Consider the following 15,170-nt stretch of genomic DNA (forward strand, 5'->3'; position numbering starts at 1 on the left):
CTACTACTACTTGTACTACTACGTCACGGTTTTTCAATTATCACGGGTCTTCAGGGTACGGATCCCCGCGCGATAAACAAATGACTACTGTTTTTTAACTTATTAAATGTCTACATGCTTATTTTTACATATAAAATATTTCACTTCTATTTATTTATTTATTTTGCGGGCTCCCAAGTACCAGCTCGAGGACCCCCGGGGGGTCCCAGTTTGAGAACCACTGCTCTAAAAAGACGAGACAAATGAATCTTAGTTGATGAGCTCTACCTGCCATCACCTTTAACGTCTGTCAGATTAACAGGCTTTAACCTTTCGACACCAGAGGAGACACTGATATTCATTATTTGTGTAACTCACAGTTCGTCTCGTCTCTTTGCTCTGCAGGTGGAGCTCCAGCTGCCAGGAAGGAGGTGATCAGAAATAAGATCCGGGCGATTGGAAAGATGGCCCGTGTCTTCTCTGTGCTCAGGTGTGTTTTGATGTATCAGACTCTAGGATTGAATTAGAAAATTAGGTTATTAGATCAAAAGTAGAATTTTTTTTCAGACCTTTGCTCCACTTTAGTGTGGCGCTAATGACTTTTTCTTGATTTACTTCTGTCCTCTTTTAATCCCACAAAGTGTGTCATTCCTCTTCTGAAACGAGACCCAGAAATCATCACATGCACATTATTGTTGTTGAATTAAGTACCATCAGTGCAGCAGCTGCTGCTGGACGAAAGCAGGAAAAAAATCCAACACTTGGTACTGTTAACTTGTTTTAAACACTTAAACACTTGTTTTTATGTTATGTAAGAACATAACTTTTGTATTTTTATAGTTTCATGAAATTAAGAATTTTAACACAAACAACACCCACACATCTTAAGAACTGTGGGAAAAAATACACAAAATCACATAACCGCCACAAGCACACCCATGTGCGTCATCTAATCATAAAAAATATACAAACATTCTTAGTTTATTGGTTATATCTGCAAATATCTGCGATGTTTTCAAATGATAAATAGTGCTTGTTCCAGAGTAAACCGTGTTAAAGGTCATAATAAGGGGGAGTGGTGGCGCAGAGGTTAGAGAGGTGGGCCTGTGATCCAAAGATCGCCGGTTCACGCCCCGACAACATCAAAATTGTGGGTGGGGTAGGTGAAGCACCCACACTTGCCCCATCTTCATTCGCCCCACCTTGGACCCATGAGCGAGGTCCTTAACCCCCATCTGCTCCTAAACAGGTCTCTCTTGAAAATGGGTTCTCGTGGCTCAATGAGACTACCTGGATAAATAAAGGATAAATGAAAAATATATAATGCTCAGTGACTAAACTGGCAAACACAAAATAACAGAAATAGGAACACTGGTCTTTTTTTTTGTCTTTATTTGGATAAAACTGCTCGAATGATTTGAGGAAACATAAACGTGAAGTACAGAGGTCTACAGAGTCACTGTGTATTTTAATGTGTGTCTGTGGTTTTAGTTGTTGCTTTACATTTTCAGCCTATTTGCACTGATGTCCCAGATGTTATGTTTGTAGACACAACATGGCCACGAATCAAGAGATTTTAATATATATTAGCCATTTTGACAGGGATTTCTGTAGAAAAGTTATGGACAATTATCTTACCTGTTGCAGATAACTCGTTGATCGACCTCACTTTGACAAAATAAAGGTTACGTTTGACAGGTCAAAGGTCAAAGCAGATTGTGGCAGATCTTCAAAGTTTTATTGTGGTTCATACAAACCATATTTAACAAACTTTCACATCACTGCTATTTACAGAGTTCTATGAGGATTTGTAAGTGCAAATAAAGGCAGCAGCAGCTAGCAGTAGCACTTCTGGTGCAGCAATTCTAACGGCAAGTTTTACAACATTTCTGCAGAAATAACTGAATTGCACATTTGTCTGCAGTGTAAAATTTTATATAATGGCATTTTCTTGAACTGCTGTACAAAATTTAAAAACAACATAAATGCACTTTGGTCTTAGCTGTGTTTGGACTAGCCTTTAGCTCATCAGACCAACTCTCGCCATACTGAGGCTGTCCAAAAAACTATCTGCAGGTAAATGTTGAAAACTTTTCCACAAAGCTGGAATGGCTGTTCTGCCTTTTCACCCAGAAAGGTTTCGGCCGGGATTCGATCCGGCGACCTACTTGTTGAGAGGCGGCAGCTCCACCAACTGCTCCACCGTGCCACCCTTGCATTGATCTGAAGCCTTGTTTTTTTCTCCTCTGCAGATATTTATGCTCCACCTGTGTCCCAGGAGTACATGACACTTAAATAGTTACTTTACATATTTATTAGGAAACATGGTTAAACCGTAGCTATGTAAAAACTAAATGTTTGAAAGGCTCGAGTCACATTAAAAACCACTGCCTGATTAGTGCAGCTGTAATCTTACTCTATACTGCCCCCTGCTGACTAATTTATGCTGATGAACTTAGTAAAGATTTTAACTTTATTAATGGTTTTCATTTCTTTTCCGTCTCATGACGCGTTCAAAACTCTCCTGTAAATTCCTAAATTCCTACCTGACAATCTAACGGTGCCTTTACGAATCGGCATTTTCCATCGAACACCAACAACCAGCGTGTTTAAATTTTTATTGGTCTTGGGTTTAACGTCACTAGTCTGTAAATCAAAGAAGCATATGTTTTTACAGCTATAGTTCTTGCCACGTCTCTGAGATGTGTGTCCCTTTGTGTGGTCAGAGAGGAGAACGAGAGCGTGCTGCAGCTGAAGGGGCTCACCCCGACAGGAACGCTTCCTCTGGGAGTTTTGTCTGGCGGTCGACGGACCCTTCAGACGGGTGAGTGTGGCGCAGCCGAGCATCCCAACACGCACTAACCTGAGCGTCCAGCTAACACTAACTGCCCCCTCCCCGTGCCTGCACTCACAGCCAAAGACTAACTGCTGACGAACCGCCCCCCTTCCCTCACCAAAACCACAACACACACACAAACACACACACACAAGTGTAAGTGTCAGCTAGTCGAGGACTGTTCAGAGTCCCATCATGCTGCCCTAGAAAGACAGAAACCACAGAGTGGGTGTAGGCTTGTCTGTGTGCTGTGAAATAAAAGGTGTGTGTGTGTGTGTGGGGGGGGGGGGTCATTCTGTCAGTGTTAAAACCCTTCAAACTTTTGCTTTGCACATAAAAACATCAGGAGAGTTCTTATCACAGAGTGTTAGAAGTTGGTTATCTGGGATTTTAAGCAGAAAAAAAATAATTTACTGCTAAAAAGTATTTTTCTGATTGTGATGAAAGCTGTGACCCACGCACTGAACCTGGCCACCCACCCCACACAAGTACACAGCTAGTGTAACCTACCATGCAGTATATGGTTTTGTGTAGTCGGTATTTTTTATAGTTTTATTTTTTGTAGTTCTTTTTAAAATCATTTGTTTGGCTGTACAGCAACAGACTTTATTTTTCTATGATTGTTTTATATGGTTCTTTTCTTATGACTCGTTGCCTGGGGCATTTTTTATATAAAGTTTGTAATAATCATTAGGTTCATAATGTCAAACTGGGATTAAATGGAAATTAAAAGCACAACTCAGTCATTAGTAATTAAAAAAAATAAAGTGAGCAATTTTAAATACACAAATTTTAGAACTAAATTTCTAGATTTTCTTCCAATATATCATGAGATTGAATTTCAAGAGACAAGAATTCGAGCTCTGCAGTTATCGATGCAGTCTGTTCACATTTTGATGCACCCCATCACACGTGATCTGACAGGGTCAAGATAAATGACCTTGTCCACACAGAAACACAGTTTTTCCCAAAACTTTTGTTGTTTCTAAAAAAATCTCTGTAAACTTGGCACTATTTCTCAACATCTACACTGAAATGGTAAATGGACTGTACTTACATAGCACCTTTCTATCTTATCAAGATCCTCAAAGCTCTTTTCAACATAATCTGTTCCATCATTTACCCATTCATGCACTCCACTATATCTGTACAAAGAATAATCAGTGCTTTATCACATTCATACACTGATGGGACAAACATTGGAGGCGATGAGGGGTTCAGTGTCTTGCCCAGGGACACTTCGGCATGTGACTGCTGATGGAATCGAACCCCCAACTCTTGCATTAGAGGACAACTGCTCTAACCACTCAGCCACAGCCGCCCTGGAAACACTGGATTTGATCCAAAGAGTTGTAGTAACTCTGCCAAGCCTTTAGGTGGCCCTCTAACACCTCCATAATAAAACACTAAAAACAGGAAACAAGGCTGGGTCTTAAAGCCTGCATGTGGGGGCTGATCACAAGAAGGGTTGTGATTATGGGTTAGGCTATAGGTGCAGCTATGGCATCCTAGTTTTCAAAAAGTTGTGTTTTGCCTGTTTACACAAAAACACGAGTGGCGTTTTAAGATTTTTCCCTCTGGAACCTGTTTTTGAAAAACGTTGGTCATCCTAAAACGCTGTTTATATGTGGATGCATGGATGTAATGATTAGGGCAGTATTTGTCTAATTGTCTTTTTTTTAAATGGGCAATAAAGCCGCAAACTGTTCGTCTTTCTGTTTTATTAGATCACCTGACAGAGTTTTAAGCCTCTCGCTCTTTGCTGTCATATTTACATTCACATTTTAAGAATTTATGATTGTCATAACAAAGTCAATGAGTTCAATAGAACATGTACTCATCAAATTGGTGGGTTTTTTTTTTTTAAGTCCTGAGTTTAATATTTTTTAAAGATCTTGAACTGTAAAAAAACAAACTAATCTGCTGTCACGTTTGTAAGTCTGATGGTGTTTTTGTCCTTTTAGGGCAGCATGTACTCGACAGTCATTCCTCTGTCCTCTCATGAACTCTGATCGTGATAATTGTTATAACTGAGCTCTAATTTGGTGGTGGGGTTGTACAATGATTGACTCCATGTTAACAGGACTGATTGCAGTGATAACGTGACTGTCTGAATGCATTGATCTCTAACAATACCACTTTTTCTCCATTGTTTTGTTCTTCTTTTTGTTTTGGGCATGGCACTGCTACTCACGCTTACACAGCCACCGTAGAGGCAGAAGAGGCACGAGGTATGCAACCCTGTCTATTTGTCTCCATGTCCGTCTGTCCTCGTGTTACAATGTGTCTATGACTCTGGAAGCTTATCTGTTTAGAATTAAAACAAACAAACAGGCAGACTGGATGTAACATTTGCTCTGTAAGCATCTCTTGGATCTGGGCCAACAGAGAGTTGGTGCTCCTCATCCTCCATTCTACTTCATTCAGTCTTTATGTCCCGTCTTAAACTTTTAACTTTAACCTGCTAACTGAGACCTCTAGACTTATATGGTGCTGTTTGTCTTTCTGCTATTCATTAGGGATGCAGGGAGACACTTTTTTCACTTCCGATACAGATATCTGGGGGGTTTAATATCTGCCGATACCGATTCGATACCGATCTGATACAGGAAAAACTGCTGAATTAACTTAAAGCGTTTGTTTTTTAAACAGACATAAATGTACTGAATTACAAATTTATTGAAATCTCTGCACCAGTACAGCACACTTAGACACACCAATAGCTTTACAAGCTTGAAATCAAACATGTAAAAACAGCACAACTTTAATTTGATCAGTCAGTGCAGTTATGAGTACAGTAGTCCCTCGCTACTTCGCGGTTCGTTTATCGTGGATTCGCTATATCGCGGATTTTCAAAGTAAGATTGGACATGACACCATCGGCTGATTGATGGATGAGCCATGGGTTGTTTATTTAAAATAAATTATTTAAATGATTATGCACCATGTGTGCAGCCAACAAGTGAAGGGAAAGCTCCCTCCTGCAGCTGATCAGCTGATCTCCTTCTGTCACACACACATTTCTCCTGCTGCAGCTTTGTGAAGGGTTGTTGTCCAGATGCACCGATCGACTTTTGTCTTCCAACTTAAAAATCAAAGTATGTCGCATCGTAAAATCGTCATAATCACAAAATATAAAAGTGTTAAAAGTTATTTTTAATTATTTTAGAACTTCTGTGTTCAGTTGTTTCAGTGTAATTGATCAAGAAGTTACATTTCTGCTCCGTGCTGCAGAGCTGAAGCTGTGACATCACTTGATGTCCTGCTGCACTTCTGTTCTCTACAGTTTAAATTTAAATACTGTAACATTTTAAATAAACAATCTATGGATTGTTTATTTAAAATGTTACAGTATTTAAATTTAAACTGTTTATTTAAGGAGGGAGATTGAGAGTAACAGGTGATGAATGTGATTGTCATGACGTTTACTGAACTTGAACTACTGTATCCCTACTTTGCGGGTTTTCACTTATCGCGGGTGGGCGTGGTCCCAAACACCCGCGATAAACGAGGGACTACTTTATTAAATCCATTGTAAAATAAATAATAATAAAGATGCTGAAACTGACAAAAACAATAGGCTGACAACTTTGGTCCAACATGAGAAAATAAACTTCAACAAATCTTTGAAATGGTTCAGGAATTCTAAATATAATGTAAACTAAATAATAAAGGAGCTGAAATAAGAGGAAAAAGCAACGGCTTCACTAGCAGATATTTAAAATAAACAGCAATCAGCTCCAGTCCTTATGGATCGTCACATTGTCACGATACCCGATCTAGTAATTTCCTGTATCGATACTTGTGTCGAACCGGTGCATCTCAGTATCAAGGTGATTATTGCTAATGCCTTTCCTTCTTGGCATGGTGTTAACACACACCTCTCTGCCCTAGAACAGCAAACTGACAAACGTAAGCTCTTAAAGATGTGACTACACGTACAGGTGTTCAGTTAAAGCATTAATCATTTAATTATTATTACTGATACTGTAGAAATTGAGCTGTTTTGTTTTTTCACGCACTGATTCTGCATTTTGGATTATTTATAGACCTTAATGTGGTGATAGCGTTAATCAGAGTATTTATTTTTTTTAAACCATTTGAGAAGCAAACTCTTTAGGAGTTATGCTTCTGTTGTTTTGGTGGTGGAAGAATGTAGAGTCAGTCTGGTAACCAGACCTACACATACTTAAAGCTCTAGTCTACATTATTGAGTAAATCTATTGTTTTAAAAAAGTTTGTTTGACTTAAGTGTCGAGATCGTTTATATTTCTAATGTCAGTAGTCCATATGTATTAAATATTTCCAGCAGGTTGCAGCAGTCAGTGTTTAGCTGCAGCTCTGATGATACAAACAGCAACAGTAGTAGCTGTGAAACGGTGTTTTAATGAAATCTTTCCATTGTTTTCATGCTGTCTTTGTCATGTTGCAAAGTAAGTTTTTCTCCTCAGTCACTTTTAACTGTGGTCATTTTTAATATTAATCGTAAAACGTGCAGCAAGGTCAGAGAATAAACAAATATCTGGGAAAAAAAGTCATAAGAACAAATGAAGAAAAATCTCAAATTGTCATTAAATGTCCAAAGATTGCCTCAAAAAGTCGCCATAATGAAAATTTAAAGAAACGTTTATCAAGTTTCATGATGAACTTGTCAAAAGACTAAATATTTGGAAACAAAAAAAAAAGAACAGTTGAATCTAATACTGTGATTTAGATGAGTGGGGGTCCACCTCTTGGCCAAAAGCACTTTTTTTTTTTATCTCTGGCAATTTTTTTTATAAATTATGCAGCCCCAAATGAAAATATATAATTTTTATTAATAAATCTCAGGCAGCTGAGACCATCAGTCCCTGACTTAACCCCGCCCACATCAGACTTGCTCATTTTCTGACCCGGCTGCATTTTGTTCTACTTCCTGTGACCCGTGTCTCTAACGGACCTCTGTCTCCTCGCAGCCATTCAAGGCTTCAACCCGCAGCACAAAATCCAGAGCTTCGAGGAGGCCCGAGGTCTGGACCTGATCAACGAGAGGATGCCCCCGCGCCGCGACAGCAAGCAGTACGAGGCACCCCCCTCCGTCAACAACCTGCCGGCCAGCACCGGACCCCCAGACAACAACAGCACCAACGCTCAGGCCTAGTTCTTCCCCGCCCAGCCGCCCTCATCCCCATCCTCCCCCTCCTCTTCTCCTGTCCCGCTTCCTTTCCTTCTCTCCCGTCCTCAGAACGGAGGGCGGGGCCGTTCAGTCCGAACGCTTATTTATTTCATCATCGAGTAAATATCCGAGTTTCAGACTGAACAGAGAAAATCTCAAAGTGAGCAGAACTCCAGGCTGCTGGTACTCCACACCTGTGTGCCAGCGTTCTGTCTTCTTCTTTTTCTCTTGACATTTGGGGCGGAAGTGATGCTCATTCAGTTGCTTTTTTTGTGCGCACACACAAACACACACACACTTACCCACACACACACACACACCTACACACAGACTTTCACTCTCATCTGTTTCTTATGCCAATGATAGTGTGACTGAGCTCCACAGAGCAAGTATTGACATTTATACTATATATGTATATTTTAACTGTTCCCTCTTTTCAAAGTGACGTTTTTCTTTTCTTTTTTTAAACAACACATAGTCTATCAATAGCTGGGTGGGGTGGGGGAGCTAAGCAGAAGAGTTTAAAGGTTATTCCGCTTCAATGACTCAAAAACCCAAAATGTAAAAAAGCCACATCCTGGTTTGTTGAGTTCAGAAGTTGTAGTGTTTTTTTTTCTGCTGAGGAAAGACCACCAGGATGTGTGTTCGAACCCTACAATATTTAACAGACAGGTATGTAGAAACAAAAGAGGAAGAGGGTCATAAGTCGAAAAAAGAAACAAATCTTCTGTTTTCTTTTTGGATCTTGGCCCTCCGGCCCGTGAGCTTTGTCTTACTTGGTCAGATCGTTCCTCGTTGGTTCAGGTCTTCCAGCAGTCGATACAAAATGCTGCCTCTGCTCTTCACATGAGTGTTGCTCGTTAAAAAATAAGGCTTTTTTAAGAGACTGTGTTTAGACTTGGATGGCAGTTAGTCTGTCATTATTTTAAACTACTCAAGAGTTGTGTAAAAAAAACTATCCAAAGTGTTGCATTCTCTTTTGAAGTATTAATTACAACAGAATATTAATTGAAAATGTTAAAAAATACGATAGTCAGAATTTGAAAATATATTTTAAAAAATTGAATTTGTACAAAACCATAATTTACGTAATGACATAAAAACACTGAATATTTTAAATAAAATGTCATCTAACGGTAATAAAGTTTGAGAACTCTGCATTCATCGATCTGATTTTTTTTTTAAATATAATAAACTTTCAAATTAAACTACAAAATATTAAAGCATTCTGATGTTTGAGAACGGCGACCGTTAATAAAATCAACAGAATGAAACGTCCAAATGTTTGAAATTTTTGATAAGAGGTCAGTGAGATCAAGAACATTGTCAATTTTTTTAACTCATTATTCTGAGAAAATAAAAATTAAGAACAGGAGAAGGTGGTTAAATTGAAAAACTTTAGGAAAACTTCAGAATTCTTCAGTACGCTAAAAAAAAATATATATTAAAATAGTTTTAAAAAATAATGATCTAGCTGCTTCTGTTCCAGGATGAAATAAAATCAACAACGTTGATGAATCCGTGGCTCCGTTTCTGATAAAACCAAGAAACAAGTTTTAATAAAGTGGAATAATCCTTTAAATTAAAAACACAGTAAATAACCATATAAAGCAGAGTGGGGTGTATTCCTGGGCTTCAGGTGTGTTTCTGGGGGGGATGAGCACCTGGGTGAGTTGGAGCTGATCATGTGACGCTTTATGTTGGCTGGAGGACGTCTGGAGTGCTTCAGGCCTCGTTTCTCAGAGCATATCTCACAGAATGTACAGAAACCGTTTGTTTTTCTTTACAGATGAGTCTTTTTTTTTTTCTCTCGACTTCATAAACTGTGAGGCCTCTCATTTCTGTAGACGTTTCACTCCATTCAAATAAAAGAGTAAATAAAAACCAAGGAAAACGGAAAAAGAAAGCTGCAGCTGGTGTCGGTCTGTCTGAATCGTGCTCTCGGCGCTCAAGGACGCCGAGCGGCCGCCTGTCGGAGGCGTGCGTGGGAGCTGCTACCTGGAGACCCCCACGTCTCTTAGCAACACGGACCCTCCACATCGCAGCCTGCGGCTCACTCCTGATGAAGAGCAGCGAGGCTGAAGGTCACGACAGTAAAAACTCCAGCAGCAGCAGGGGAGTTTGAATGCAGCACAGCTGTAACAACAAGAATGAGTGCTCCCGCAGCAGCTGGAAACATCAGCTTTTATGACGGAGACTAATGAGACGAGGTGTAAAAGTTTCCTCCCCCGCTTCCACGCGTCTGTCCGACGAGATCTGCGCCTTTTTTTTTTTTAATTCCTGCGTCCGGTGCAGAGATCACATCCAGGGAGGGGTTCAAACGGGATGAAAGGCAGACTTCTCAGAGGGATGCAGAGGAGGTGGAGGTGGGAACATGAAGGTGAAGAGGCAGGGAACAAAGAAAAGTTAAAGGGGTATTTTGAAATGGGGTTTTGTAAAAAGGTCATGTTCAAATCGCTTGTGTGCTACAACCCGGTTCCACTAATGTTTGATAGTTTGTCAAATGGAAATAAAACCAAAATGCTACAATTTTCAAATCTGAAGAACCCATATTATTCATAATGGAACACGGTAAACATAATAAAATGTTTAAACTAAGACATTGTACCTTTTTTTTATTCATTCATCCTTTATTTATTCAGGTTAGTCTCATTGAACCTCAAGGACTCCTTTACAAGAGACACCCGACTTTAACAAAGAGTGATGACAACAATAGACGACGATAAAAGAAAATGTATATATGAAAGAAAATTATATTTAAAAAGCTAGATCTGAATTTGCTGGCAGCAATAAACCTCAAGAAGTGGAGAGGGAACAAAAGGCTAAAAGTATGAGGGGGGGGGGGTACATAAACTAATTGTCGACATGTCCGTAAGAGGACTGGATATAAAAAGAGCTTTTAAAAGCGGGCGGCACAGTGGTGCAGTTGTTAGCGCTGCCGCCTCTCAGCAAGAAGGTTGCTGGATAAAATCCCAGTGGGGGGCCTTTCTGGGTGGAGTTTGCATGTTCTCTCCTTGCATGCGTGGATTTCCTCCGAGTACTCCGGTTTACTCCCACAGACCAAAAACATGCATGTTAGACTGATTGGTAACTAAATTGTCCCTTGTGTGAGAGAGAATGAATGTTTTTTGTCTCTATGTCCTTGTGATGGACTGGAGTCCTGTCCAGGGTGTACCCTGCCTCGCACACAATGACCCCCGCAACCCAAAAAGGAAGAAGCGGCTAAGTATAATGGATGGATTATTCAGAAGTAAACGTAAAGTGTTCACCAGTCTGTGAAAGTGTCTAAAAGTAGTGGAGCAACTTCAGAATAAAGTTTCTCAATGGAAACTGTTGAAGGTTGGAATATTCATCCAACCTTTATTTCCACAGGTTCGTCTCACTGAGCCTCGAGGACTCATTTACAAGAGAGACCTGTTGGAATATCCCATCATCCATAGTTCATGTCATCATTGAAACATTTCCACAATCAAAATGTCTGAGCTTCAAAGCTGTCAGTATTGGATGGTCGTGATCTTCAGGAATCACTGCAATAAGAACAGGTATGATTCTGTTCTGGACATCACTACGTGGTTAAAAAAACACTTTCCCAAGTCCTTGTGTGTAAACACAGTTCACAGTGTCGTCTGCAAACGCTGGTTAAAGCTCTACCCTGCAAAGAGCAAAACAAATCTTGCACCAACAACCCATCAGAGACCAGATGAAAATTAAACTGACTAAATGTGTCACATTTACACAAAGTGTCTTTGTTATACTCGTTTTTCATTAATGTTCATTGTGTCTCTCTTTAAAATTAATATATGAACACCATCCAGGAACGCTGTCGTCTTGTCTGAACCAAAATGGAAAACTGTTCAGTTGTAAGACGAATCAAAATTTGACAAGCTTTTTGGAAACCACAGACACCACATCCTCCATACTAAAGAGTACTGTGACCAGACGATTTTATCAGCTCACAGTTATAAAGCCTGCCTCTCTGATGGTATGGGAGTGCATTAGTGCTTATGGCATGGGTAGCTTCTGTTTTTATTCACATTTTATACAACGTCCTAACTTTGTTGGGGTTATCCAACATTTTTCAGTCATGATATCTGGACAGTTTCTTTTTTTGTTCGATCCAGAAGGCTTCATCAGTCAAGGAAACGCACAACACAAAACTGATTCTTCCCCCAACAGCTTACTCCAAAATGGAACCAGTTTTGTTGGTGCTAAGATGGTTTCTTTAGTACGCCCCCTCCTCCATTGACGACCCTCTTCCTTGTTGACAGTCATGTCAAACTGGTTGAAAACAACAAAGTCCATGCTCAATAATCCAGGTAGACCAACATTTTTCAGGTCATCTGGACAGTTTCTTTTTTTGTGCTGAAACGTTTCGCCTTCGATCCAGAAGGCTTCATCAGTCAAGGAAACGCACAACACAAAACTGATTCTTCTTGTTGGGGTTAGTAGCTCTTTGACTATTAGTTTGGGGGGAAAAGTTTTTGGTTCGTCCAGAAACGACAGGTGGGCTTCTGATTTTCTGAAGAGGTTCCGTTCTCAAAGTTCAAGTGAGCGCTGCTTTAGACAACTTGATAAAGACGTCAGTTCTGCATATCCGCAGCACTGGATGCATGAAACCCTATGAAGCTTCTGATGATGGATCTGTTATAAAGTCAGAAATTCACTGTGAACACATTAGAAACAGGTCATCCAAAGATTTATCTACAGCAGGTAAGATAGTAAATGTTCATAGATAGTAAATGTTCATAAGCTTTCTACAGAACCCCACTTCATGACTGATATTTAAAAAATCCTTTGAATGAAACGAAACCTCAGTTTTACAAAAAATATTTATATTGTTGTTTGTTTTATAGATACTGTACAGTATTGAGCTATTTTTTTTGTGTGTGGTAGTAGCTGGAAGTCATCTCCAGCACCTACTCTGAGCAATAACTGATCATGTGAGATCTTTGTTAGTAATTTTGCTATGAATTACAGTGGACAATATGCAATCCTTTAAGGAATATTTTCATTTCCCTAATAAACCTGGTTGACTATATTTCAGTTGTAAGGTGGGATCGGTTAACCAAAAAACAAAATGAGACTGTTGGCTTCTATTCTGCACCTGGGGTGTAGACATTTGGACCAATTAAGTTTTGCCTTTCCAGTTTATTTTATACCTAGATTCAGTTGTGCTGAGGGAGTTCGCCCAGTATTTACAGTCTGTGGACGCCCTCTTCTGGAACGACTCTAAACTCCAGGTTTCCATCGCACATATTTTCCTCTGAATTTCCTGATGGGATCCATCCATCCATCCATTTTCTTTACCCGCTTTTTCCATTTTGGGTCACGGGGGTGCAACATGAAGACGACAAACATTCAGAGAAATTTGAGACGTTTGTCGTATTTTTGTAGACAATTTGAAATAATCCTTTCCAACAGTTTTAGCTTTTCCCTCATTCTGTCTGATCTCATGTCATCTTGTTAGATTTCACATTAAAGCTCCTGACTGTACCCTCATCACTGGGTGGAGCTCTGCTCCTCTTCCTCTTCCTCTTCTTGCCCTCAAAGCAAACACAGGCCAGCCTGGGTGTCATGAGTGTGTTAGATCAGCTTCGAGGGTGTCATGTGACCCACTGTGAGCAGAGTGGACCTATAGTTGTCCTTGCAGGACCACTGAGGGTGTCTCTGTTCATGGAGGTGTTTTTCCTCATCAGCCTGTCAGAAATATTCATGTTTTCCACCAGGAGACAGAGACCTCTGTGGACAAACGACATGACAGCTTCTACAGAAACACATCCACACATCGGTTTCCTCCTCCTGAGTCTTTCTGCAGGAACAAAGCAGAAAAAGAGCCCAGTTAGAGATGACATGTTGTCATGGTGACGGTCTGAGTGAAGATGAAGACGTTTGAACGACTGAGCTGTGATTGTAGACAATCCTGATCCACAGACGCAGATCAGAACCAGCCAGTGTGAAGAAACAAGAAGTCCAAACTTACTATGATCTGAGGAGCTGCATGAGGAAGAACCTTATCCAGCACCACTCCGTTCCTGATCACATAAACACAAACACACACAGATGATATGCACGTTCTTGTAAACATACTTTTTGGGGACTTTGCATTGACATCCATTCATTTTCTATAGCCTAACTCTGACCCTTACCCTAAACCTAATCATTACTAGGACATGCTAACCCGAACCCATCCGCATATTCACACCTTAGTCCTAAACCTAACCCCTAACCCCCCAACGAGACTTCTCCTTATGGGGACCTGGCTTTGGTCTCCATAAAGAACAGTTGGTTCCCACAACGTATTATTTTTTTTGTAAAATTGGTCCCTACAAGGTAACCTGAAACAAAAACGCACACACACAGAGGCTGGTGTTTAGTCAGTTCAGAAACTCGTCAAACTTACTCTGGTCTGCTGGTGTTCAGAGGAGCTGCATGAGGAAGAACCTTATTCAGTACCGCTCTGTTCCTTATCAAATAAACACACACGCACACACACACACAAAGAGAGAGAGATGATATGCACATACACAGAGGCTCAGCAGTGGTGTTTAATCACCAAATTAATCTGTACTGCCATTGATAAGTTACTCTTCAATTTTACATGGAAAAATAAAACACGTTATGTGAACAAATCTGTTATTACATACGCACCATGCGTGGTTTAAACCAGGGGCGATTCTAGAATCTGACCTTTAGGGGTGCTTAGCCCCCAGCGCTGACAACGGCTCTCGGCTTGAACAACATGGGGTCCATTAGCATAAGAAGCATTCATAATGTGGGGGAGGCGTGCTGGTGGGGGGGTCTGGGGGTCCTCCCCCATAAAAGTTTGAATAAAGTAGATGACATTTCCTGCATTCTGGTCTATTATAATGGGTTTTAAATGTCTATGTTGACCTATGTAAGTAAACACTTGATTCGGTAACTATTTTAGAAAGCATGGCACAACAACAAGTAGCACTGAAGTGTGCAATACAGATGCACTAGCTAAGATGCTACAGACGTGGCGCTCTGCTTTACATTACACAACCTAATTAACGCTTTGTACAAAATGAATTTAATATTAACTGATCTGCAACCAGAAGTTGCAACATGGCTATATCTACAAAACACACAAAACAAAGCACAACTCCCTTAACAAAAAGTAGTACATCCATCCATCCATCCATTTTCTTTACCCGCTTATTCCATTTTGGGTCACGGGGG

The 15,170-nt window shown here is 40.2% G+C and overlaps 1 protein-coding gene across 3 annotated transcripts in view; it reads left to right on the plus strand.

Annotated features, from left to right (window-relative positions):
* The window catches only part of ppp3ccb (protein phosphatase 3, catalytic subunit, gamma isozyme, b), a 59,699-nt gene extending 49,184 nt beyond the window's left edge, over nucleotides 1-10,515 (plus strand). The window contains exons 11-14 of one of the 3 annotated variants that reach the window (XM_037692137.1): nucleotides 385-469; nucleotides 2,706-2,803; nucleotides 5,020-5,046; nucleotides 7,771-10,515. In XM_037692137.1, coding sequence (XP_037548065.1) covers nucleotides 385-469; nucleotides 2,706-2,803; nucleotides 5,020-5,046; nucleotides 7,771-7,955 — 395 coding nt within the window. In that variant the 3' untranslated portion in view covers nucleotides 7,956-10,515. The remainder of the gene's footprint in view (nucleotides 1-384; nucleotides 470-2,705; nucleotides 2,804-5,019; nucleotides 5,047-7,770) is intronic. The other 2 variants (XM_037692138.1, XM_037692139.1) reach the window with 2 other exon arrangements.
* The last annotated feature ends 4,655 nt before the right edge of the window (nucleotides 10,516-15,170 follow it).

This window comes from Nematolebias whitei, chromosome 18 (genome assembly GCF_014905685.2).
Source record: "Nematolebias whitei isolate Nwh7 chromosome 18, NemWhi1, whole genome shotgun sequence".
NCBI lineage: Eukaryota > Metazoa > Chordata > Actinopteri > Cyprinodontiformes > Rivulidae > Nematolebias > Nematolebias whitei.